Genomic DNA, 22,883 nt, shown 5'->3' on the forward strand with positions numbered 1-22,883 from the left:
TGAGCGCCAAACTGGACCAAGACGTCGTCCTGAACTAGAACCCCATGATGAGTCCCAAAGTGGACAAAGACGGTATCCTGAACCAGAAAGCCCCAGACCAAGACACCGTCCTGAACCGGAACCCTATGATGAGCCCCAAACTGGACCAAGAGGGCATCTTGAACCAGAAAGCCCTAGACCAAGATGCCATCCTTATCTGGAACCCTATGATGAGCCCCAAACTGGACCAAGACACCAACCTCAACCAGAAAGCCCCAGATCAGTACGCCATCCTGAACTGGAACCCTATGATGAGCCCCAAACTGGACCAAGACTCCATCCTGAACCAGAATGCTCCAGACCAAGACGCCATCCTGAAACTGCACCCCGTGATGAGCCCCATCCCTTACCAAGATGGTATCCTGAACCAGAAACCCCCAGACCAAGACGCCGTCCTGAACCAGCATACAGTCCTGAACCAGAACTTCCTCAGCCTTGTGATAGCAAACAAGCTCCTCGACGTCCTTGCCCAGAGCCTGAGGAACCTCCTTGTCCTGAAAGAGTACGTTGTTTGATGTAGATCCAATGAGAAGCAGGAGAGAAAAAAAGAAATCCAGAGTTCCTCTTAAAATCTTCATACAAGCTTGGTCCTAGCATGATCAGAGAAGCATTGAATGTAAACATATGATTTTTACACAGCTGGTATAGCAAAGCATGTGCCCCCCACATCTAGGTTTATACCATTTCTGCACCTGACATGCCAAATGATGACTGTACATTCTACCAGAGCTTAAACAAGATCCGTGTTTTTGCAAATGCAAGGCTATTTGTCTATTAAATTTAACATAAAGTAGCTTCTTAATGCTCCTGTTTGAGACTACCAGTATTTTTCTGCGCATCCTATACAATTCCCAAATACGTTTCTATGAGCTCCTTTATTAATGAATCATTAAGGTTGCTTTCACAAAATCCTTAAAACCATTAAGTTGGGTTCAATGGGATTCTTAATTATATGTGTTTTGTATTAATCTATGGGCTTTATTTCTTGTGAGAACTTTTGTTAAGCATCCCATTATATCAATAAATGCATTTCTATTGGTTAAAATAAATACAAAACCAAGCATAAATTAAGCGTAGCCGTGGCTTATTACAAAAGAACAGTTTGACCCACAAGGTCAATTCCATTTTCCTAGACTATGACATAATTAAGGGATTGCTGTCTGTGTGATGATGGGTGGTACTAGTAAGGCTGGTTTAGCAGGTCCAGGAAAAGCATTAGTACTGGGAAATGACAATCAAAGGTGGAACAAACAGGGTGGTGATACAAGAGCTGGTCTGTAACAGAAGAAGGAGGAGGAGGCTTCCTTTTGTTTTCCTGTGCAACTGCTCGTTTCTAGGCCTATGGATTTATCTCTGTCACCTACGAAGCTCAGTTAGGTGTCCTTGGATCATCAATTTATCTTTTAGATATTCTTGGCCAAGTGCCCTTAGAATTAACTTGCCTTTTCATTATCAGAATGTTCCCTGCTATGAGTGTGAGAAGCCAGAAGGGGTCCATACCGCCTTCAGCAAAATCCTCGAGGCTCTTAACAAACCCAGAACCAACTATGTGCTGAGCTTTGCCAACAAGCTCTATGGAGACTATGACGTTGCCTTCATCCAGGTATGACCCACTCATTGTGTGAACCGAAAGCATCGACTATCTGAGCTCAGCTCTGAGCTCAGCTCTGCAGTATAAGTGGCTTAATCTTCTACTGCCATCGTACAAGCTGTATCTCATTTCCAGTTCACTAAAAGGAAGAGGGAGGGATATTTATTAGAGTTCAGTTTGCAGTCCATAGTGCTTGTTTTACAGAGCGACCCACGTGAAAAATATTGAATCCGTAAAGGTAAACGAAAAATGTGCCGTCGAGTCGGTGTCGACTCCTGGAGACCAAAGAGCACTGTGGTTTTCTTTGGTAGAATACAGGAGGGGTTTACCATTGCCTCTGCCTGTGCGGAAGGAGATGATGCCTTTCAGCATCTTCCTACATCGCTGCTGCCCGATATGGGTGTTTTCCATAGACTGTGAAACATACCAGCGGGGCTTCGAACCAGCAACCTCTGGCTTGGTAGTCAAACCACTCCCCCCCGCGCCATTAGGTGGCTCTTGAATCCATAGACAGGGCTATAACTGAAATGCCTTTTCAGTGGTTCCTCCTTTATGCTAAGGAAGTCCATCAAATTGCATTTCTCTTCACTTTTAGAAGGCTGACAGAAACAGTTTGGCAAAGACTTTTTGGTGTCCTTATAATCTAGCATTGCATCTATGTATCATTATTGTTATATCTCTGGTTACACGGATACATTTATTCTCCCACTGCCCAGAAATTCCTTGACTCTGCTCGGAAACTGTACTTGACAGCAGTGGATGGAGCTGATTTTCATAATGCCCCAGAAGAAGTGAGAAGATCGATCAACTTGTGGGTTGAATGCCAGACACAAGGTAGGAGCAGGCCATCAACTGACTGCTTCTTTCTGAGCTTTAGTTAAACCTTTATTTATTAATTAAATTTATATCCCGCCCAAACATACGTCTCTGGTCGGCTAACTATTAAAACAACACTGTCAATTATGACAGTGAGATATCGAATCATTGCTCCATGAATACTTGTTCTAAAAAGCAACACCCAACGCAGTTTTGCTGGAGCAACCATTGTGCTGTGATCAGCCCAGAGAACCAATTGTTATGGGGTTGATCACTTATCAATGAAGTCATTTCTGCTACAAATATATTTTTATAAGATCCCAACAATCTATTGTTTCCTGCCTATAATTTCCTTATGCTCTGGGAAAGGAATGCCAAATTGATATAAAGTATGAGGGCGTACTTAATCTACCCAAGCTGCTCAGTTTTCTCTCCAGACATACTGTTGTAAGAGGCGTATGTTCACTTTTCCTTTGGAAGAATACAGTGAAATACAACTGAGTTCAAAATCTCATGAAGCAAAATGAATTGTGTCCCTTTCCTTTCTTTGTAAGGTAAAATCAAGGAGCTCCTCATCAAGGACAGCTTTGATTGTCTCACTCAACTGCTGCTGGTGAATGCCCTCTATTTCAAAGGAGAATGGGATGTGAAATTTGACAAAGCACTTACGGAAGAAGCCCCATTTTATACTCATGACTCAGATGAGGTGTGTTATATGTAGACATTGTTTCCAGTTGGTCTAGGAATTTGGCAAAGCCAAGGAGAGGAATTGGATCAAAAGCTCCACTGTGATGTTTGGGCATGTTTTGGAAAAGTGAGGGAAGGTGTTGTCCCAATGGCATCTTCATGAAGTCAGCTGATATAGCTAGATGCAAAGAAGGCTATGATTCTAATCTACCTTTCTGATTGAAGACAATGGCCTTCATACAGCTAAAGCCGCATTCAGATCCATTAGCCACAACTGACTATTCCCATTTGTTTCCATGAGAACTAAGCATGGCTAACTTAAGTTGGTTCACTGCTAACCAGGTTAGGAGAAATCTGGGTGGGGTTTTTGCTTTCCGCTCTTTCACTTGGAGTTTCTAGGAATGCTGAATGATTAAGTCAAGTGGAGTGCAATAAGGAGAACCTATCCCTATATGGGAATTTTCGGGGGGAGATCTTCACCATCATATTGCTTCCAAATCTCCTAATCCAGAATAAATACCAGATCTCCAATCTTTCCTCACGTTCTGCACATCCTATTCCTTTCAATTGGGCTTCTGCAAAAGACATGCCTGATAGATTGTGCTGCCTTTCATACAGCAATGGTAACTTGGTTCTGAATGTCACCACTGTGGCATGAAGTCAAGTTGGCAGTGACCAAATAGCAAACTGCTTCCAATGGAAGCAGGACTGGAACTAGACCAAGAACTCCCTTATGACTTTCAGGCATGATTTCAAAAGGTGGGAGAATGGATTCTCACTTTTACATCTTTGCATCCCCCCCATCCCCCCCTTAGGATGATATCTTCACAGTGCAGCTGATGCACAGGAAGGGGGTTTACAACTTTGGAACCATTGAGTTCGGCAACGTGCAGGTACAGGTGCTTGAGATTCCCTACAGAGACAATGAACTGAGCTTCTTCATACTGCTACCAACAGACTGCAGTCGTGAATCTCTTCAACAGGTAAATATATAAAATAGATATGTACTTGTATTTTTATGCTATATAAAAATATATACAGAATAAATATAATATACATGATGCCTGTCTTTGCCAACTTTGTATGAGCTTATCCACATTTGCTCTGTGATGATGTCTGAGTTTTGAGTCTTCTTGGGTTGAAATTGGATCACTGCACGTTTGGTTTGTCCCTCTAGCTGGAAGATGGCCTTTCCCACGAGAAACTGCTTGACTGGTCCTATGATCTGAAGCCCGAAGAGGTGGAGGTGGCCATTCCCAAATTCAGCTCAGAGAAGATCTTCGATGCCAACAAATACTTAGATCTGCCAGGTCTGTCTGACCCTGAATATGCTGATTTCTCTGGAGCAACAACAACAGAATATGTGGCTCTGACTCACCTCATCCACGATACATTCATTGAGATCAATGAGGAGGGTGGTGAGGAACCAGAGGCACCACACGGCCCTAGGGACAGGTGTCGTCGGCAACCTGTGCACGTTGTGGCTGACCATCCTTTCCTCTACTATGTTCTGCACAATTGTACCCAAAGCATTGTTGCCTTTGGTAGATACTCTAAGCCAGAATAAGGGGGGGGGGTGGATTTGTGCAATGAAATCAATGGAAAATGAATATGGAAAATGCTTTTTAAAAACATCTTTTTCATTCCTCCTGCTCTTTGATTCCTGCTCTGAAATGCTAATTATGACATAGATTTGGTCAAAGAAACCTGATATTCGGTGGCGGGTCGACTATGCAATACGACTATGATGTTTGAAAGGATTTTGGCCTTACCTGTCTGCAGTTTCCTTCTCCTGCCATTTTATGTCAGGTCACCTTGTCTAAAGAGCAGCCTTCTGCTTTAGTTCTGGACATTGTCCCAGCTCTTGAAGAAGAATCCAGGTCTTCACATTGCAGCCAAGTAAATACTGAGAGAGCCTCTGTCCCTTTCAGATCTACAAAAAGAGGGCATCGCCCAGGAGGTGCTGCCTTGCGCATCCCTGCAGTACAGTGATGGGGAAAGCTACACTTCTTCCTTCTGTGGGTTTCTTAAAGGGGCTGGTGCCCAGTTCCTTTGGGGATATGGCCACCCTCAATCAATTGCAATGAAATATGAAATGTTGTAAAATCAGTTTTGATGCGTGAATATTTACATTATTATTGGGGATACTCTCAAAACGTGACTTTCTTCTCTAGTGAAAAAAGCATGCCTTCCTTTCAGATCAGAGGTAACAAACACAGTGCTAGATCTGGACAGGATAACATCTGAAGTGAAAAGTCTAAAACTTCCCCTATTTTCTGAAAATCTTTTTTTTAAAAATGGCACCCAGAGATAGAGCCTGGAGGCAGTAAAATGTCATCTCCTCTAGAATTTCCTGCCTGTCGCATATCCTCATGTTGTTTCATGATACAGCCTACCTGAATAAATTAAAATTCATTTCTATAGATTCTACTGCATTGCATTGCCTAAAATTGTCATATAGCTGAAAAATACATATAGCCGTCCTATAGTTTGGCTGTTCCTTTTCAAAGAGTAAAACGTGGACAATGAACATCTTTCTATGTAGCCTGTGAGACTCTAGATTTTCCTTGAATTACATGAAACTCTTTGTTGTTTCTTTTTCCTGACTTGAACTGTAGCTGCACAATATCTTAATAAACAAAGCATTTAATAAAACCTGTGACTGCGTAGTTTTCACTAACACAGGATACATTGTAGCATATGAGTTCTCAAAAGGGTACCAGCAAGCCACCCAATGTAGTCACAGCTGACTTCAAAAGAGAGGAAAGAACTCCTCAAAAATGAGAGGACTAGTAGAACCAAAGCGGTTTCATGTTAAACAACATCAGGCCGACCAAGGCAGTCTCCACCCCATAGCCCACCAGAAAGCCAGTCTGAAATAGGTCTAGATAATCAGTTTCTTCCAAGAATGTCTGGAGCTGGGAGGCCACCACCCTCTCAATTACCTTGTCCAGCCACGTTGAAGACAGTTTGAAGACAGGCCTGTAGTTGCTCAACTCTGAGGGATCCAAGGCAGGCTTCTTCAGAAGTGGTCCAATAATTGCCTCCCTTAGACAAGTGTGGTGGGCACCCTGGGATTGGGACCACCAGCAGCTCTGCAGGCCCAAAAAGCCTAACTCAGGCCTGTGTCTAAAATTGCTGGTTTTCAGGAAACTAGGATGTAAGCTTTTGATTTTACTGAACTATAGTAACCAAATGGAATTGTTTATTCTGTAGTCAAGGCCTGAGGAGAAGGGACATTTACCCCATCCTGCCTTGGAGTTGTTTTTGCATTGTGCTATGCTAATGTCAATCACGAGGACCAGCTTGAAACTTGCTATGGTAATCATATTCAGAAGCTCTTAGAAAACCACATTTTAGATATCAGAGCAGATTCATCGCCTGAGGGGAATCTCTTCCGTGCTCACAGATCAAGTGTCCCATTCATATGCAACCAGGGCGGAGCCTACTTAGCTAAGGGGACAAGTCATGCTTGCCAGCACAAGACCAGCTCTCCTCCTATTGTATCAGTTTGAATCTGTAACTGACATTTCCAGCAGTTCCCCCTAATTGTCCTTTCAAGTGGCAATCACAGAAGCTGATGACAAAGGTGTGCTATCCCTTTAAATGCCACAGGCCTTGGACGGTTCTAAGCCAGGCCTGCCTTCTGACAGCTGGGATGGATTCTTCAGCTTTGAATTTTTCAAACAGGCTTGGCTGCTGTTCCCTGATGGCTTGCTTGAATTCTTGCAAGTAGTATTATATACATACCTGGGAGGATCCTAAGTAAGGGCAAGTGAAGCCACAGACTAAGTAAGGGCAAGAAGTATGGGCAAAGTGAAGTCAGAGCCTAGTAAGGGCAAGACGTCACCAAGCCCCGCCCACTGAAGGGCAAGCTGTCATCAAACCCCTCCCACGGAAGGGCATGACATCACCACAGCAGGGAGGAGTTGTAAACCCTCCAGAGAACATGCCCAGGCATGCCCAGAGCCTCCTGTACCATGAGCCCTACCCACCTGACCTGTGAGGACCAATAGGAAGGAGGTCCCACCCTGTGTGTCATTGTGCTCTTATTGGTTGATAAGGGATACTGGTGGATATAAGTAGCATGCTCAGGTGTAGGTTCCTGCAGAAGGGACCATTGTACAGTTTTGCAGAGAGAATGTCTGATTTTGAGACACCCTCATGCCCAGTGACCCTACCTTTACCGATGGCACCTGTGAAGCCTAGAAGGGGTCGTTCCAAATATGGTTTAATGAGGAGCCTCTCCTACTCTCCACCCTCGAGCCTGAAAAATGGACAAGATCTGGACTCCTGTGCCACTCCTGAAGGCGTAACTGTGGAAACGGAGAACAGAGATCCTCAAGAAGTAGAGTGGGAATCTGAGAGCCGTGAACCACCAGGAACAGCCCTAAAGCAGAGAAACGTGAGTTCTTCATCATCATCAGATTCTGAAACAGAAGCTCCTGTGAAACCAAAGCTGCGTAGGAAAAAAGAATGGGTTAGGAGCAGACCCCACTTTGATTGGTGTGATGAGCAATGTTGTGATAGTTCATGTGGGGAGTATACATATTCTGATGAGTGTGGGTGCGGATCTGAGCAGTGGTCATCCAGGCCAAGGGTATTCTATTGTGTGCTCAAATGCTGCAGTTCGAGCGAAGATTGGTCATCATGTGAATGTGAGACGCCGAGTCCTAGCCAGAATCATTACTCTTATTGTAGGGCTGTGTGTTTCACATCAGCATCTGAGAGTGAGGAGGATGTCACTGATGGGTGTGTACTTACAATACCTGCAGAGAAAACAGCAGCTGAGGAGCAGGACAAATCGGTTGAAGAACCATCTATGGTAACTGGACCCCGAGAGTCTGAAGAGGCGATTGTGGAACCTGAGGGGAGAGAACCAGTACCCCCCAATCCCAGAAACGTGAGTTCATCATCCTCAGATTCTGAAACAGAAGCTCCTGTGAAACCAAAGCTGCGTAGGAAAAAAAGGGTGAATAAGAAGCATCAGCTGAATAAGGGTGCTGATGAGTCTGGCTCCCTATCTTTCATGTCAAACAGGCCTCGGGAGTACCGGTGTGCCGATCAGCGTTGTTGGATGTGCGACGATTGTGAGACACCATGGCCATCCAGCCCTACAGAGGCTTACTTAAGGGATGTAAGCGTTACATCAGCAGCCGAAGGTGAGGAGGAATGTATGGATAGTGGTATGGTTACCAAGGCCATGCCTGAAGAGCTAAATGAAAATGTGGAGGTTCCCAAGATGGTGAGCCACATGCCTTTTATTGTGTATGATTAGTTTGTTTTACTTAATGCCCTGTTTTATTAAAGTGTTGTCCCCTCTTATTTGTACAGGCCAGGAACTTTGAGAACATGCATCTTGGTGATGTCAACCTTTCCTGTATCACATGTGTCTGTGCTGAAAATGATCAATAAAAGAATTTTGTTTGAAAAAATGTGTTTTCATACCTGTGTTAAGTAGCACCATGGCAGAACATGAGAAAATCCTAAAGAAAATATATTACACACCAGGGAACGTAGGGAGCTACGGTGGTGTAGAACCTCTATATCAAGAGGCCAGGCAGAACACTAAGCTGAGTAAAAGACAAGTTAAGACATGGCTGTCAGAGCAGGATGCTTACACACTGCATAAACCTGCGAGGATACATTTTAAAAGAAACAAGACGGTTGTTTCAGGGGTTGATGTACAATGGCAAGCCGATCTAGTGGACATGCAACAATTTTCTAAATACAACGATGACTACAAGTACATATTGACAGTTGTGGATATTCTATCTAAATACGCATGGTGTGTACCTCTAAAAGACAAAAAGGGCAGGGAAGTGGCCAGGGCTTTTAAAGCTATTTTCAGTGAAGGCCGAAAACCTAGAAAGCTCCAGACAGACAGAGGGGGCGAGTTTTTAAATAAGACAGTAGGGGCCCTATTAAAGGAACAAGAAATACACCATTTCGTCACAAACAATGATGTCAAAGCTGCTGTGGTTGAGTGGTTTAACCGAACACTAAAAACACGAATGTGGAGGTTTTTCACAGCTCACAATACCTTCAGATATATTGATGTTTTACCGGAACTCATAAAGAGCTATAACCACAGTTTTCACAGAACCATACAAAACAGGCCTGTGGATGTTAAGCCTTCCAATGAGTTGGCTGTATGGAAAACTGTTTACAGTAACACTAGCCACAAAAAAGCCAAGACTCTTACGCTAAAAAAAGGTGATCATGATTAAAGGAAGGTTTGAGAAAGGCTATGAACAGAACTACACCACAGAATTGTTTATAGTGGACCAAGTCATCAGAAGAAGGGAAAGACCTGTTTACCTGTTAAAAGATTACATGGGGGAGGCGGTTCACGGCAGCTTCTATCAGGAAGAAATGCAGAAAGTTAAAGAGGGGGCGGACAAGGTGTACAGGGTTGAAAAAATTATTGATACAAAAGAACGTGGAAGAGTAAAACAACATTTAGTGAAGTGGGCAGGTTGGCCTGATAAGTTCAACAGCTGGGTGCCTGCTTCAGATCTATGCGAACCGGTGTAGAATGGCAGGCAGAGGGTTTTATGTTACTCTACCCAGTAATGCCAGCCATAAGACCTTCCCACAGAACACTAGTTCTGCCTACACTATCCAATTAGCAAAGCCCCTGGATCTTCCTGGAGAGTGGGAAGTGGGCCTCACTGAGATACAATACCCGCACAGCTGGAACACTATTACGGAGGATACACCCTTTGAATATACCAGGTGGCCAAGGATGCGGCTCTTCACTGTACGAAAGGGGTATTACCCAAGCATTACAGATTTGGTTGACAATATTAATGAAATTGCAAGCACCAAGGCAGCCATGGAGGGTACGACCCTGAAATATGACCCTGTGAGTTCATATATACAGATCGATGGTCGTGACAATTCTTTTGCTTTTTCAGCGGAAGCAGAATTAGCCCACATATTAGGACTCCATCCTGACACACCTACCAAAATATTCCCTTTCCCTGCAGACATAACTGGGGGGTTTAACACACTGTTTGTTTATACAGACATTGTGGAACATCAGATAGTGGGAGACCACTATGTGCGCCTTTTGCGGAACGTACCCCTACAAGGGAAAAATGGGGAACGTGTTACCATTGTCTACGATAAGCCCCACTATATCCCAGTGAGCAAAAACCACATCAACACGATAACAGTAGAAATAAAGAACGACCAAGACCGGAATGTATCATTCCATTTCGGCAAGGTGATTGTGAAGCTGCACTTTCGGCCCCAGAGAGGTGCGCAGTTAAAAAAAAAAAATTAAAAGTGGCAACTCTGAAAAGTTATGGGGATCCCACCCTTTACAAAAACTATTACAGGGCCCAGGCAGGAAGGGCCCTCACCGGTTATGTGGGCACACCTGTCATGTATGGTGCCAGCATAGGTGGTATATTCCGGCGCCTATTCAGGATGGCAGCACCCCTTTTGATAAAGGGGTTGGGGATCCTTAAACCACACTTTAAAACAGCCGCCCAAGGTATTGCTAAAGACGTTGCTGGTCACATCACTCAAACAGTTGTGAATAGGATGGCCCATAACCCAACCACCCAAAGAGGATCAGGGCTCATGTATATCAAGAGAAAACGAAAAGCATCACGTGTGCAACTAAAGGGACCTCCCTGTCCTCTTAAAAGAAAAGCTGTGAGACAGCCGAAGGCTCATAAGCGTAAACGTGGCCCTAAGAGGAAGAGGAGAGGCTCCGCCGGGGATATCTTTTAAAAACACACAATGGCTTTTATACATAGCAGCTCTGAAGAATGTGTTAAGTCTGAACTGGACCTGTTTCAAATTGCTCCGACGCAAACCAGTATTGAAAGAAGCGTGTATGTTGAAGTGCCACCCTTAACAGCTCTGGCAGACAATGCCCCTTTGGATTTCTTTATTGCAGGGGCAGGGGATTTTTACATGGACTTAAATAACACGCTTCTATACGTGTGCTGTAGAATTGTCAATGAGGATGGAACGGCTCTTGCCCAGGATGCAGCAGTAGGGCTAGTGAATTACCCTATTGCAACCCTGTTTAGCCAGGTGGATGTAACCCTGGGAGACCGTCTTGTCAGTCAGAGCAGCAGTACCTATCCCTACAGGGCTATCATCGAAACGCTGATGAATTACAGCGAGAACACCCTAGCCACCCAATTCTCAGCAGGTTTATTTTATAAGGACACGGCCGCCCATCAGGACGTCCGAATGTTGGATGGCGAAAATTCTGGATTTATAGAAAGGGCTGCCTTTACAGCTAGAAGCCGGAAGGTAGACCTGCTGGGGCGTCTTCATGCAGATCTGTTTTTTCAAGAAAAAACTACTGCTAAATGGTGTAGATGTGAAAATTAAGCTAACACGCAGCAAGGATGCATTCTGTTTGATAGCTGATGGGGCTAACCCCCAATACAAGTTGCAGATAGTGTCAGCTTCTCTCTTTATCAAGAAATGTTACCTGAACCCTGTTGTGCGTTTAGCACATGCAGAGGCTTTGCTCACAGCCAATGCGAAATACCCTGTGGACCGTGTGAGTATGAAAGTGTTTAGCATTCCGATTGGAAGTCGTGTCAGCAATCAGGAAAATTTATTTTTAGGACAACTACCCAAAACTGTCATAATTGGTTTTGTGGATAATGATGCCTTTAGCGGAACATTCTCTAAGAACCCCTTCAATTTCAAGCATTATGAAATTAACTTTGCATGTCTTTATATGGACAGCACCCCTGTGCCCATGAAGCCGTACCAGCCTGACTTTCAAACCGGTAATTGTGTCCGCGAGTACATGGGCCTTGCGCAGGCCACTGGTAAGCATCTGGAAGATAGAGCACTGCTCATTAACAGGGAAGAATATAGGAAGAGCTACACACTGCTAGCTTTTGATCTGACGCCAGACCAAGAATGTGGGGGTCACTATTCCCTGATTAAAACCGGGAACCTGAGAGCAGAAATACGTTTTGCCAGACCCCTACCGACAACAATCAACATGCTTGTGTATGCAGTATTCGATAATCTCATAGAGATAAATCACAGGAGGAATGTGCTGTTTGACTATATGTGAAATGGATAGCATACAGTTAACGCGTGTGTTGTCTGTAAGCCCCTGCTCCCAAAAGACCTTCTTTGGAGTTTTTCCTAATGATGGGTTGCCGAGAAAGAGACTGCTACAAAGACCGTCCGGTCTAGTGGTGAACACGCATCCTTCCAATCAGGCCGGAGAGCATTGGCTTGCCATTTACTTGACAGAGGACAACCGGGGAGAATTTTTTTATTCTTATGGACACCCCCCAAATCACCCTCGGTTTCCCAAAGCCATCATGAATTTCCTAAGAAAAAATGCCAACCAGATAATCTTTCAACAACGTCAGCTACAAGCTTCAGATGCCGTGACATGTGGCTACCACTGTGTGTTTTTTCTGCAACAGAGGAGTAAGGGGTTAACATTTAAACAGATTCAAGAATTGTATTCTGAGGATTTAGAAAGAAATGACCAAATGGTGGAGATGTATGTTAAGAAAAAGAAATGCATACCTAGACATGCCCCAAATTGTTTCCAAAACACCCAAGTCTGTGGATCTTGTACTGATTTTCACAGAACAATAAAGTAAGCCTTGAGGCTTAAAAAAAAAAAAAAAAGTATGTGTGCTTGTGTCTTCCTTACCCGCAAAAACAGCAACTACCAGCTGGAAAAATATATATATATATTTCAGAGAAAAATTTTATTTGTCACATTATGTAACAGGTTACAACTGGAGCCAGTGAGTTCTCAAGGGTATTTTAGGAGTCTGGGGTGTAGGAGTTAAGAGTAGAGGGCTAGCTCTAGGGGTAGGATTCTTCACATGCTCCAAAAACTCCCTGTTGGTAGGGTTTCCTGCAATAGAGGTAGGGACATTTAACTCTGCCAAACCGCTCATGAACAGATCCCAGCCTTTAGGGAAACGTTTGGGGGGCAGTGCATGAACTTGGGTGAATGCTTTGATCAGGTCAACCATGTTGGAACCTTCAACAGCAGCACCTTTATAGACAAAACGACCCCTCTCATCCCACGCTGTAACTGGAGCATTATGCCTCAGCTTGTTTAACAAAATCTTTGTTGGGTTCCTACAACGCACAGGTAAAGTGTCCAAGATTTCCTGAAAGGAGGGATCCGGGCTATGTGGAACTTCAGCAGCAGACAGCTCGGGTTGGGGTAGAAACAGGTTTAGTTTTCCTTTCTCTTCATCACCCTTTCTTACATGGGTTAAATATTTTTGAAGTAGAGCTTCATAGAGTTTAGCTTTTTCATATTCTGTTAAACCTGTCCTCTGAAGAACCCCTTGCATTTCAGCATCTAAAGCATAGATAGCACCAGTCCTGATGTTTTCCTCCTTGGGAAAATTAGTCTTTAAAACTTCTAATTGACTTTTAGGAACCAAGAACATTTTTTTCAGCGTGTTCCATTAGCATCTAGTTAGAAGACCCGTTATCAGAGGAATGGCAATGCTTAAGAGAGGAGCAATAAATCCCCCAGATTGTTTTACAAGCAGCTTCTTTTTTCTTAGAGACACACATTTGTTACTCAGGTTTTTAATTATGCTGCGCCTTCTTCTTAGTAAGCTCACCTGTCTTGGGGATAAAGGAATGTTCCCTTTCAAGGTGTTCAACGCTATCTCTTATATAGCAGCAATTAGGTCATCAGATGCTGAGCATAAAATGGCTTTTCTCTGCTTTGGTGGAGTTTTAATAATAAGTTTTAAGAGGGCAAGATTTCTCTTCAGGCATTTAGACATGATGTCCCTCAGAGGAGGCCTGGTTGTAATATGTGTCACCAAAGATTAAAGACCTCCCCTTTTGTATCCGGGCTGTACTTTCTTCATGGTGTACACCACTGGCCAGTCAGGAGGAAAAAGGCCACTTCTGAGCCTGTAGGATTCTGGGGTTTCAGGATTTAAATCCACAACCAGATAACCATAGGGCTTTTGAGTAGCATCAGAGTATGCCTCCATGAAATATCTGACATTGCCTGGGAAAATTTGACGTGCCAGAGTTACAATCTGTAACATCCCTAGGATTTTTGAAGAGCACCATATACTTAGCATTAAGGCTTATGGTACGTGCGGCTTTTCCTTTACAGAATACATTCTGTGTAATGAAAAAAATACTCAGGTTCCGGTGGTGAACGTATTGTGTAAACCCCTTTTCAATCTGACTGTTGTCAGAACAAGAAGCCATAAGGTCATCCAGTACAAGAAAGCAGTTTTTATTGGGGGGTAACAGCTCATCATCTGTCAGCTGCAAGGGTATACCCTCCACAAAGGTAATGATTGGATATTTACAGGCCAGTTCTTTATACAGAGGCTGCCAACAGGCATAACACCATACAATTTTATCAGGAACAACAGATAGGACAGAGTGAGCATTGTCCAACATGTTTTTTTATAAAAAAACTTTTGCCACAGTTACTAGGACCAGCCAGAATGGCTGAGAAGGGGTGCTGCCAGCGGGTATCCATTTAAAAACCGTAAGGTACTGTTTTAAACCCGTTAACAATGACACGTTTGTCAAAAACAACCCTCTGTGTTTTCCTTAGAGTTTTTGTTTCGAGCGTCCACTGCTTTTTGTTCCTTACTATACCTTTCTGTTCCACTACAATCTCACACGGAGGGGCCTCACCAGCAGTGTAGGCAAAGACAAGATCTTTGAGAGTGTCAAAATTAATTTTTTGATTATTCGCATAATTCAAAGTTATTCCTTTCACTTTTACACAGGTTTCGCCCCCAGACAGCTTGTACCCGTAAGATTTAGGACCGGTGCTCACGAACTCAGTGATGTATTGATCTGAGGGCAGCTCGCTGGTCAGCTCCCCTAAAAAATCACCGAGGGGTGGATTGTACAAACCTTCACGGCTTACAAATATCACAGAATCTGTATCGTGGTATAAACAGCGGTCTTGCAGTTTGTGTAACAGTTGGTACAACTCTAGACAGCCGTAGGCTCTTGTAAAACAGGCTATGAAAACATTGGTGGTACCTGAGGTTGTTATGCGGTCTTGGGTATGTTTCCAACAAACACAGCATGTGTCATCATCAATAAATTCACACATTGAAACCTCATACTTATTTGAAAACAGATAGTGAAAAAACATATCAGGGTCCCTCAGAATGGATGTGTTAGGCAGGTTTGTTCTCTGAGCAAACTTACCCCACAAAGAATTTAAAAACAATTTGGCAATTTGACGCTTTGTAGGGTTGACATCAATCTGATCCTGGCACAAGAGCACTCCTTCTCTTTTATGGTAATCGCGGATGTATTTCTCTTTATCCTCCGCACTAACACACCACTGGGGAAACCCCGATGCTTCCTGCTTCTGCCTGAGAAAGGTATTGATATAACCTGTGAAGAGTTTGTCAGATTTTTTTTCAAAATGCCACACCTCATAGATTTTCACAACGTTATACCCCCTGGCCATAGCCTCCATCAGTTCGACTGTACACCATGTACCTGTAAGCGCCCGCTGCTCATTCGTGTGTTCACATTCTTCCAACTGTTTGGTAGTTGCACAAGTCATGCATAGAGGGAATATGAGTTTCCCATCCACCTTGACGGGTAGTATGGGGGAAAAAAGTCCCCGGGGTGTGTAGACCTTCACTTTGGCTAAGCCAAAATAGTCAGAGAGGGGTCCAAAGTTCTCATAAATGATTTTGGGATGCCCCAGAGGATAATCTCTCTGTTTCATAATAAAAGGATACAGGCTGGTAAAATCCCTATAATGGATCTGTTCATCCCTCTTTGCTTTGTAATATAAGCTAACACAGCCGGTCCTACCCCCGAATAATGCATCCCTGGGCTGCAGAGACTCTGGAAACTGCTGCTCTGCCAAGAAACTCTGCACTTCTGCAGAGGTTCTTAGGATGTTATTCCACTCATGCTCCCATATAGATCTGACTTCAAAACCCATCTTCTTTAGCACAGCTGCTTTTCTTTCTGTACCACTGTGAAGAAATTCATATGTTTTGGCCAGCAGGGGGTGCTGGGCCTGCGAATCATAACACTGGGGACAGCCATGCCAAAAGCATCCATTAAACTCAAAGGCTGTCTTCTCACCCTCTATGACAGCATAGCCATCGAGGTAATACTCTTTGGCTTCATCTTCAACATACCTTAGGTTTCTGGGGATTACAACTTTAAATTCCCCACCCTTCAAAGCATGCTGAATATCTATCTTTTCCTTCTGCTCTATATATGCCAACCACTGAATAGAGGGTGTGGAGAATCTTTTACACTGCTTGTGATAATTATCTGGAGAGGGTATGGCAATCCTGCCCTCCTCAAGAAACTTGTAGCGATACATTTTTAAGCACACACTAGCCAAGGTGAGGTATTGAAAAGGCTCAATACCCACACACTCAAAGACCCATTTCTTACCCTTGCGCACAGGAATGGTTCGGAGGGTCATCTCTATGAGCTCATGTCTATATTTTGTACAGGCCTGCATTAAGATGTTTACATCTTGATGACAGTAAGAGGCCAGTTCCTTCTGCAAGTCAAAGGTGTTTGACTTGTTCTGTTCATACCAAGCCAGGAACGCTGACCTTTCACTGGGCATCATTCTGTCAAAACCATAATGTATGGGGTCAGGCATTTCCCCTACATATTCCCAATTTTCTTCTGTATTAAAGAAGTGGGGAAAATATCCTTTAGCCTCTTGGAAGCCCATGGCTTTGGGTAACTTTGCCAGGGCCATTGGTAAATGACATAGGGAGTCCAGAAATTTTATACCCAATCTTTTGATAGTTATACATATCACCTTGCCACCTTGAGTAATCAAATCAACATCAAACCGCTCCTTGAGTATCCCCCCTAGGATTAGATAGGCATCATATCCACGAAAATTATGGCATATGAAATGGGTTTTCTTGAAACTCAGGTCTGAGGTAAATGTCCGAATAAAGTCCTTTAGACAGGTGTCTCCCTTAAATTCCCAACTCTCACCAGCGGGCTTCCATTTCTTTTTAGGAACAGATTTTACTGTTTCCTGTTTAAAAGCTTTTGCTACAATTAGATTCGGTATATGTACCCCACTTTCCTGTCTACATTCACAATCATAAAAGACATATCTGATGGATAGTTTAGGTTGCTTAATTTTTCCTAGGTAGCAGTCATGATTTTCAATATCCCCCTCAAAATAGTCATAACAGGTACAGCACTGTTTCCCTTGACACACCCTTTTAGATTCATGATTTAAATCTACATAATGATCACACTTTGAACATAATATTCTCAGAGTGCAATCTACCTTATCCTCTGATGCAAGTTTTTCGTGTATGGTTAGACAGGCCTTGGATCTGCACTGGAGTTTGCATGTGGGGCACCTGTGTGTCCTCCCTACTTTTTTAGGGCACTCTTTTCTCAAACAGCGCCGACACGTGTACATACAATCATGTGTGTGAGAATAGGGTGTACTACATATCTGACAAAAGTTTCTGGACCCAAAGAACCCACCAATATTCTTAATCCCATAATAGTGATCATTGTACAGCAGCATGTAGCAGGTGTCTGTGTAGTTCTGCTCATCAGTTTTAAAAATCCCCCACTTAGTGCCATTCCAGTGAACAACGGGTATCTTGACCTGTAAATACTGTTCAACAGCTGACACATCAGTTAGGGAAACCTTTTTCTGATGTGACCAACCAAGGTCCGTGTGCATTTTCTCAGCATCAGCTATTATTTGTTCAAGTGTAGGACTATTTGACATGAGGGCTAGCACGCCACCGGCAAAACAGAGATTGGTACCTTGTATATGAGCATCAATCAAATGTTGTTGTTTTCTCTCTATGATAGAACTATAAGGGATGGTCATTATGGATCTTCGGGCGCCCCCTTCTGGAGGGTTTACTATTACGACATTTAACATTAAAGTATCATCCCCCGAGATTTCAGCATAACTTTGGAGTAAGTTGCTAATGGCTGTTAAGTATTCCTCAGCATTTAACTCATTCCTGTTTCTTCTGACCATAAACAGTGGATTATTCAGGCGGTCACCCTGTAATCGGAGTTGAACATAATCATTGGGGCCTATCACCCTATTTACAGTGTCTAATAGACTCTGGATGGCAGTGTGTATGCCCGCAATGGCTTCATGATAGGAGCGTGCTCTATGTAAATTCACAAAACGAAATTCAAAATACATTTCATGGGCTCTGTAGCGGTTGTTGAGCCTTTCCCAATTCCTGATAGGCTCTAAGTACACATCCCCACCTTCACCATCATCAGTGTCTGAGTGGTAACTCACAACTGAATCAACAGTGTTCTGTGTTTCAGGGAGAGTTTCTGCTTCTGTTTCTGTAGATTGTACAGAATCAGAATCAGTTTGTGTATCAGAGTTTAGTGTCCTACCCCCTCCCCACTGTGTGGCAAATGTAGTTTTGCTATAGGGATACATCAGTTCATTTTTAATATCTTTCAGAAAGTCAGCCATGCCAGGCAGATTGTATCTTCTGACATCTCCTTCCAGAAATTCTGTTATGCATGATTGGTACTGCTTGAACCTCGTGACAATTTTCTGCTTCTCTGTGATGCTCTTTTCATTTTCTGTTATCTTGTGGCTCAACTGAGTTAGACGTTCACCAGCTTCAATTAGCTCCTTTGCAAATATGAGCACCTGGGCTTGGTCAGGCCACTGTTGCACAGCATCACCAGCAAGTTCTAAAGTCAAGAACACATACACAAGTATTAGAAAACTATAAGCCCTAACTCCCACACCCCTGCTACTGATATAAGTCTTGTCACTTTTTAAAAACTAATGCACCTGGGGATATCCAAAACTCATAATTATGTGTTAAGGTTGCTACCCAAGGTATTACAGGGGCTGGGGTTCTAATACATAGATCACTTACCCGATTCCTCATGTTCCTGTTTTTTTGATTTCTTCACGGGAGGAACTCCTTCTGACTGATGAGCTATAAACAAGAACAAAGATACATACGTTTATTCCTCAAGACCTTATAGCTTAGGAATATATTTATTTATACAGGTCTATGACTGTTGCCTGTGTCTATCCTGTTTCTTTTTAGATGGTGATCCCTTTGGGGACAGGGTTCCATCTCATTTATTTATTATTTCTCTGTGTAAACCACCCTGTGCACTTTTTGGAAGGGTTGTATAGAAATGGAATGAATAAATTTATTAGGGATTAATATTTTGTATCTCTTACGTTGGCCAAGATGTCTTCTTTTCAAAGCTCTTTTCACTCTCCCTCCTTCAGAGGTACCAGGCTCCCCTGTGTTTAAAAATAAATAAAATATTGTTACACAGAGCCTATGTGTTTCATCATTGTGTTAGTTAGGGTTTTTATTTTCTTACCTGGAAGCTCCTGTATGCTATTGTTAACACCAGAACCCTCAGCTACCTGGTTAACTGTGGAGAGAGTGAGATTCTCTGTTAACCTGTTTGCAACTGCATAATTATAAACTATCATAGAGTGAAAAGTTACTTGCCTTTGCATCCCTTTGCAGAGACCTTGGGCTTACCTATAATCAGAAGAATGGATAGAAGTTATATACATTTACACAGAGCCTATAACATATATGTTTCACCAGCATTGTGTTTGTTAGGGGTTTTTATTTTCTTACCTGGAAGCTCCTGTACGCTATTGTTAACACCAGAACCCTCAGCTACCTGGTTAACTGTGGAGAGAGGGAGATTCTCTGTTAACCTGTTTGCAACTGCATAATTATAAACTATCATAGAGTGAAAAGTTACTTGCCATTGCATCCCTTTGCAGACGGCTGCCCCTGTTTTGCAGAGACCTTGGGCTTACCTATAATATAGAAGAAAGGATAGAAATTATATACATTTACACAGAGCCTATAACATATATGCTTAAACAGCATTGTGTTAGTTAGGAGTTTTTTATTTTCTTACCGGGAAGATCATCATCAGTGATAACGATCTCTGGCAAAACCATTGGCACATGGCTGACTGTGAAGAGAGGGAGATTATTTGTTAACCTATTAGCACATTGTTGATATGCATCATCAATGTGTTAGTTAGGGGTTTTTATTTTCTAACCTGTAAGATCATCATCATCTGTGATAATGATCTCTGGTAATTCCACTTGTACTTGGTTGGCTGTGAAGACAGGGAGATTCTTTGTTAAACTAATAGCCTATAACATATATACATCATCAATGTGTTAGTTAGGACATGTTACCTAACCTGTAAGATCTTCATCTGTGATAAGGAGCTCAGGCAAATCCTCTGGTACTTGTTTGACTGTTAAGAGAGAGGAAGATTCTTTGTTAAGCTGTTTGTAACTGTTTGATCCTAATAAGAATAATGAACATATGTGTTTCTTACCCTCAAACAGCTGCTTTCTTTTCACACTTCCTGCTGAGGTATTTGATTTGGCTAAAATCAGAACAATATACAGTTACTCGGGGTCTATCACATACACATGTACAAATCTAGCTCCCAGATATAGGATATATAATTACTACTATTTACACTGTGCCCTGTGAGCTTCTGCTTCTGGTTCTTGTTCTGGTTCCGGTCCTTCTGCTTCAGAAGAGGGAGTTAAGGGTTCATACATGGGTGAATTAGACCGCTGTGTAAGTATAAAGTCATCTATAGAAGACAGAAAATATATATAAACTTACTAATACACATGGTTCACAAATATGTGATAATAATACCTATTAATTATGATCAATACCTGCTGAATCATAGTCTGATGTATCCATAGTTCTATGTGTAGCTGCATAAGCAAGCTGTTCCTGTGCCATATATCTACATGGATGGCTAGAATATATCAAAAGAATTAATTGTAATTACTTTTATGAATTGTATGTACTTTATTTAAGCACATACATAATGTATGTTTAACTATTAAAAAAAAGGAACTCTGAGGGAATAGTTTAAAAGAGCAGATTGAACTGAACAGGGGATTTGAAATACAAGAATTATATATATAAATCATTTAAAACAGAGAGAGAGAAGAAGAGAGAGAGCACATGTTGGTGGGGGGAGGAGGGAGGAGGAGGGGTGTGGAGGGATAGCACATGGTAGGGTGAGAGCACATGTGATTGCATGAGAGCACATGTGGTGGGGGTAGCATGTGTTTGGATGAGAGTACATTGTTGGGGGGGTGGCATTTGAGGCATGCTGGAGGAAGAAGTGACTAGGCTTGAGGGGTGTAAAACAGTCAGAGAAGAGGGGATAATGACAATAATTGAGTGAAAAAGGGTTTCTGTGGCAGAGAGAGGGGTTTGAAATACATGAAGAACATAGAACACTATTAAACATAATCATTATTATTGTAAGCTTAAATAAAAAGCATGGCTTCAAGGCAGGAATAGTTTAAAAGAGAGGTTTGAACTGAACAGGGGATTTGAAATACAAGAATTATATATATAAATCATTTAAAACAGAGAGAGAAGAAGAGAGAGGGCACATGTTGGGGGGGAGGAGGGAGGAGGAGGGGTGTGGAGGGATAGCACATGGTAGGGTGAGAGCACATGTGATTGCATGAGAGCACATGTGGTGGGGGTAGCATGTGTTTGGATGAGAGTACATTGTTGGGGGGGTGGCATTTGAGGCATGCTGGAGGAAGCAGTGACTAGGCTTGAGGGGTGTAAAACGGTCAGAGTTGGGGGGGTGTAAAACGGTCAGAGAAGAGGGTATAATGACAATAATTGAGTGAAAAAGGGTTTCTGAGGCAGAGAGAGGGGTTTGAAATACATGAAGAACATAGAACACTATTAAACATAATCATTATTATTGTGAGCTTAAATAAAAAGCATGTGCTTTTAAAACATTCTTAACTATTTAACATTTAACTAATAAAAACATTTAACTAATAAAAAACCAAAACTCTGAGGGGAGATTTTAAAAGACAGAACATGTGCTTTGAAAGGCAAGGAGAAGACACTTTAAACAATTCCTTAATTATAGAAAGCTCAGTTCTGAAACCTATTTAAAATCACCATCAGCCCATACTTTAAAATAGTCTTAACTATTAATACTTAAGCACATGCTTAACTATTAATAATAATAAAAAAACAAAACTCTGAGGGGAGATTTTAAAAGACAGAACATGTGCTTTGAAAGGCAAGGAGAAGACATTTTAAACAATTCCTTAATTATAGAAAGCTCAGTTCTGAAACATTTAAAAATGTAACGGCTCAGCAAGGCTGAGCACATGGTCATAAACTGATAAGAAAAAATGGCCATGTACTTACCTCCTGTTGATTCTTTGGGGGGTCTTTGCGGAGAGAAAGAGGAAAAATTCTGGTGTAGCACAAGCATTTAAACCCCCAGGGGGGTTCATGTCAGAAAGGGCTGGGCACCCTCTGGATTGGTCTGCATAAACCCTATAGAATATGCACCAATAGCTATCGAGGGGTACAGAAAAGCATATCCTTGTTCTCAGAACGTATGGTTTTTTCTTAGAAAACCAAGGATGGGGTGAAATTTCTATTGGTCTGCATAGCTGCTCTATAGAAAATTAGCCTATAGTAAACCTACAGCATTGACCATCCCTCTCTAACTCCCACCCCATCCCACCCCCTTCTTACACACAGAGACCCTCCGGGTGTTATCTAATTCTTACACATTTTTTAAATTATGACCGTTTTTTGATACCAGAACCCTGGCGGGTTTTTTTGAATACCAGAACTGTTTAAAAAATGCCTCTTTATTTACAGAGAAACCCAATGTAGATTTCTCTAACCAGAAATGTAGATGTCTTTAATTAACGTCTATGTGT

General features: G+C 42.5%; 1 protein-coding gene and 1 long non-coding RNA gene across 3 annotated transcripts; one reads left to right on the forward strand and one right to left on the reverse strand.

Annotated features, from left to right (window-relative positions):
* Window positions 1-554: 554 nt before the first annotated feature.
* Window positions 555-5,782, forward strand: LOC128322211 (leukocyte elastase inhibitor-like). Of its 2 annotated transcripts, XM_053243039.1 has the most exons (6): window positions 555-1,411; window positions 1,496-1,642; window positions 2,347-2,464; window positions 3,001-3,152; window positions 3,949-4,116; window positions 4,311-5,782. In XM_053243039.1, exons 1-6 carry the CDS (start codon window positions 1,268-1,270, stop codon window positions 4,698-4,700), a joined length of 1,119 nt encoding a protein of 372 aa, XP_053099014.1. In that variant the 5' UTR covers window positions 555-1,267; the 3' UTR covers window positions 4,701-5,782. The 2 variants fall into 2 exon arrangements, with proteins under 2 accessions (XP_053099014.1, XP_053099013.1); XM_053243038.1 differs by having other exon boundaries at window positions 555-1,642.
* A 13,250-nt stretch (window positions 5,783-19,032) lies between these two features.
* LOC128322752 (uncharacterized) lies at window positions 19,033-19,804 on the reverse strand. Its single transcript, XR_008305946.1, has 3 exons — window positions 19,750-19,804; window positions 19,332-19,397; window positions 19,033-19,077 (listed from the first exon to the last, which is right to left on the reverse strand). It is a non-coding gene; the product is annotated as an uncharacterized LOC128322752 (long non-coding RNA).
* Window positions 19,805-22,883: the final 3,079 nt, after the last annotated feature.

Source organism: Hemicordylus capensis, chromosome 4 (assembly GCF_027244095.1).
Source record: "Hemicordylus capensis ecotype Gifberg chromosome 4, rHemCap1.1.pri, whole genome shotgun sequence".
NCBI classification, from domain to species: Eukaryota; Metazoa; Chordata; class Lepidosauria; order Squamata; family Cordylidae; genus Hemicordylus; species Hemicordylus capensis.

What these genes read in the sequence shown, in the direction of transcription:
- LOC128322211 (XM_053243038.1), top strand. Translation starts at nt 1,268, where the DNA reads ATGACAATCAAAGGTGGAACAAACAGGGTGGTGATACAAGAGCTGGTC. An exon ending in ATACTCATGACTCAGATGAG is followed by an intron (nt 3,153 to 3,948) that starts GTGTGTTATATG and finishes TCCCCCCCTTAG; the next exon opens with GATGATATCTTCACAGTGCA. An exon ending in GTCGTGAATCTCTTCAACAG is followed by an intron (nt 4,117 to 4,310) that starts GTAAATATATAA and finishes TTGTCCCTCTAG; the next exon opens with CTGGAAGATGGCCTTTCCCA.